The sequence below is a fragment of the Sinocyclocheilus anshuiensis genome, unplaced genomic scaffold (genome assembly GCF_001515605.1).
Source record: "Sinocyclocheilus anshuiensis isolate Anshui unplaced genomic scaffold, SAMN03320099.WGS_v1.1 scaffold465, whole genome shotgun sequence".
NCBI classification, from domain to species: domain Eukaryota; kingdom Metazoa; phylum Chordata; class Actinopteri; order Cypriniformes; family Cyprinidae; genus Sinocyclocheilus; species Sinocyclocheilus anshuiensis.
In genome coordinates this window covers 1,915,833-1,919,004 of record NW_015539898.1, presented here as the reverse complement: position 1 = coordinate 1,919,004, position 3,172 = coordinate 1,915,833, and the positions used below count along the sequence as shown (strand labels likewise).

The 3,172-nt window shown below is 36.9% G+C and overlaps 2 protein-coding genes and 1 long non-coding RNA gene across 3 annotated transcripts in view; 1 reads left to right on the top strand and 2 right to left on the bottom strand.

Annotated features, from left to right (window-relative positions):
• The window catches only part of LOC107685990 (ataxin-7-like protein 2), an 11,130-nt gene extending 10,192 nt beyond the window's left edge, over positions 1-938 (bottom strand). Inside the window, exon 1 of the mRNA XM_016482774.1 lies at positions 660-938. Coding sequence (XP_016338260.1) covers positions 660-789 — 130 coding nt within the window. The 5' untranslated portion in view covers positions 790-938. The remainder of the gene's footprint in view (positions 1-659) is intronic.
• A 269-nt stretch (positions 939-1,207) lies between these two features.
• On the top strand, positions 1,208-2,375 carry LOC107685986 (uncharacterized). The gene is made up of 2 exons (XR_001634009.1): positions 1,208-2,063; positions 2,180-2,375. It is a non-coding gene; the product is annotated as an uncharacterized LOC107685986 (long non-coding RNA).
• The window catches only part of LOC107685985 (synaptophysin-like protein 1), a 10,514-nt gene continuing 9,263 nt past the window's right edge, over positions 1,922-3,172 (bottom strand). Inside the window, exon 6 of the mRNA XM_016482770.1 lies at positions 1,922-3,001. Coding sequence (XP_016338256.1) covers positions 2,867-3,001 — 135 coding nt within the window. The 3' untranslated portion in view covers positions 1,922-2,866. The remainder of the gene's footprint in view (positions 3,002-3,172) is intronic.

The window sequence follows — 3,172 nt, the reverse complement described above, 5'->3', positions numbered from 1 at the left end:
TATATATACACACCTTGCTACGTGTACTGCGTTAGGCTAACCGAGACTTGTCATTTGCACTTATATATTGTTGCTCTTTTGTTAGTTTTGACTGCTTTTATTGTCCTCATTTGTAAGTCGCTTTGGATAAAAGCGTCTGCTAAATGACTAAATAAATAAATAAATAAAATGCATACAGTGGTGTTTAATGAGCGTCATAATATGAGATCTAGTCAACTGGTCAGGTTTTATTCCCCAAGATTTTCAGTGTGAAATGCAATCTGTGCCATGAACTGGTCATCTGTGAAGCTGGCACAAGCTCTTCTGTGGGTGGGGCCAAAATATAACTACCTGCAAATGATCCCTACACTATTAACTGCTTTGATGTGCCCGCCGACAAGAGGAGATTCGTGCTTTTAAACTGAGTGCGTTTGTTTCTTTTGAAGTTCCAGACAAACGAACGCGGAACACGTTCTATTATGACGACACTGATCAGAGAGAGAGAGAGACAGAGAGAGAGAGAGCGCAAGCGCGTGACCCAGCCGGCACTAGGACCCGGCAGGTTCTTTGTTTGGGTAACACGGTTCGGGATGCCGTGCCTTTTCCACGAAAAATAAAGCGCATCCGTGAGACTTTTTGGTGGTGGATGGAGAAATACCGGCGACGAAGTGCTCACTCACCCTCCGATGCTGTCAGGTTGGCTCTTTCCGTCCAGGCGCTCCAGCTTTGGCCCACGAAATCATCGAGACAAGGCACCCGCCGTTCCGGAGCAGCCATTACTTTAACTGCGCGTTCACGCACCGCCATCATCACCGCGCGGCAAGGCGCTGACGTCACGTTGCGCGCTCCCGTGGGCGGAGGGGGAACCTGCTTGCGCGCGCACTTTTTAATTTTATTTGCATTATTGATATTTTATTTGACATTATTTTATTGGACGAATCTTCAAACCCTTTACAGATTTGTAATGCAAATTGAGTACCTTAAACTGAATTTTAATAGAAATATTTCACATTCTTAATATATTAAAAAATATGACAATTAAGCACATGCAAAACAAAAAAATCTTAATGGTTCTAGGCTTCATTTTCTTTATGTAATACAGATAAAAACATCTGATTCGATTTCCTTTCCTTGGTGTTGTTGGATTAGTACCTTATTCAAGGCTTTAAATCATAAGCAATGCATGTTATTTATTATTCACGTGTGTTGGTTTGCCTATTTTTTTTTCACTATCTTCGACCCAGAAGAAACATGTATGATCGACACCAGTGATTTAGATGTATTTATTTTGTTTACAATACTACCATCTAGTGGTTATGTAGTAAACAGCAGCCTTTTGAAATAAAACACGAACCAATATATATACAGCTCTCCTCTTTAATACTAATCAAAACTGCAAACAGCCTTTTATGGAGTTTTTCCTTCTGAACGTAGCATAGAGATATAAAACACACACACACACACAAATGTGGCCTATATTTTCCAAAAGTCACAACCAAAATCGAGGATTGCTCCAGGACAAAAAAATTAATCAATGTGACCCGAGGAAAGATTTTTAAATGTCACTTTTAGCTTTTTTCCTCTTTAATCACAATTAGACCCAAACTACTTTCCTTTAACAATTTATATTAATAATTTAATGTGTTTACCTTTACCTACCTTTTATAGCTATGTAGATTAAAAAGTTTAGATGTGGCACTGAATATTCCTTTGAAAGTTTCATCTTACGATTAAAACGACTACTTGAGGATATAATAAAAAACAAAATTGCCAATTTAGAATTAAACAAATAATCAATTTTTAACAGAACATAAAATGCCCACAGACAATCACTGTTGCTGAACAATTATTCAAATTTTGTTTTTTTAGAATTCAACAATGCAATCCTCCACAAAACATTTCTTTCTGTAAAAAATAAGATGGTAAAACATGCCACAGATGCACAAAATTAAATGTTCTTTCTGTAAATATAAACATCAACCCATGTGATACAGACGCTTCATTTACAGTGTCAAGTCAAATAACAGCCAAATACAAATAATGACAACATTACTACTCCAAACAGTAGAAAAACTATCAAACAAGTGTTTCCTTTCTGTTAAACAATGACTAGTGTTGAATAGTTAACATTTGTCCTGATAGAAAATTAAATATGGCCTTTGGCGTTGTAATTTATTACCAAATACCACTTCAAAAAGAGTCAACTCAGAGAATTCACACAAACATTTAAAATAAAGGTTACAGACGAAATATCAGATGCTTTATGGCTGAAACTAAGATGAATTTTTTTAGTTTGTCCTTCCCTGACAAATGTAAGGTGACTCAGATGTGGCTGTGGAAAAACATTCTATCATGAACGTAAATGGAAAGGCACTTAAACCAATAAATAGTTATTTAAAAACTACAAGCAAAGACAAGCTTTAAATGTCTGGAGCTAGATATTAGTGTGCTAGTATTTGAAGTGCTCAGAGACATTTGACATTCTCATGAGGTCTGATTGTAGTGGACATTTACAGTTACTGAAATGCAGGTCATCTTTATATCAAATTAGACAAATTAATTCAAATGAAAAACATCAATAACCTAGAACAAGTTTAGTGTAAGTTGTAACTGAAATGCTACTGATTTAATAAATAATTTGGTTTCTTTTTTTTACCTGCGTGACCAAATTAGCTTCTGACAGTGCCATTAAATAGACACTAAAATAAAAAAAAAATCCATAAAGAAATGATGAATTCAGCTTAGAGCATGTCTAATGTAATGAACTGCGATGCATGACGCTAGAAACAAAGCTTTTGCATATCAAAGTGTAGTTTGTTTCACAAGCGGTGATGTCCTCTGCTTTATGAACGAATGGAGAGGAGAGGAAGGAGCCCGTCTTGTCTAATTAGGAGGTGGAAACTCCTCCCTCTACGCTGGGCGGTGGATTGGGCGGTGGATTGGCCGGCTTATGAAACGGAGTCTCCTTGTAGATGAACCAGCAGTTTCCTGCCCACAATATCAGGTTTAGGAATCCAAAGAGCTAGAGGATGCGGAAAAGAGAAAGATACATGTAGTGCTTCGACTGCTCGTTTCTGAAATTCTTATTTACTTGCAAATAGATTACTAGAAGGATAAGGATAATGGATGACACTTCTCTCCCACAGGCCAGGAGTTGCACGGCCAAAAAAAAAAAAAAAAAAAAAATGATAAA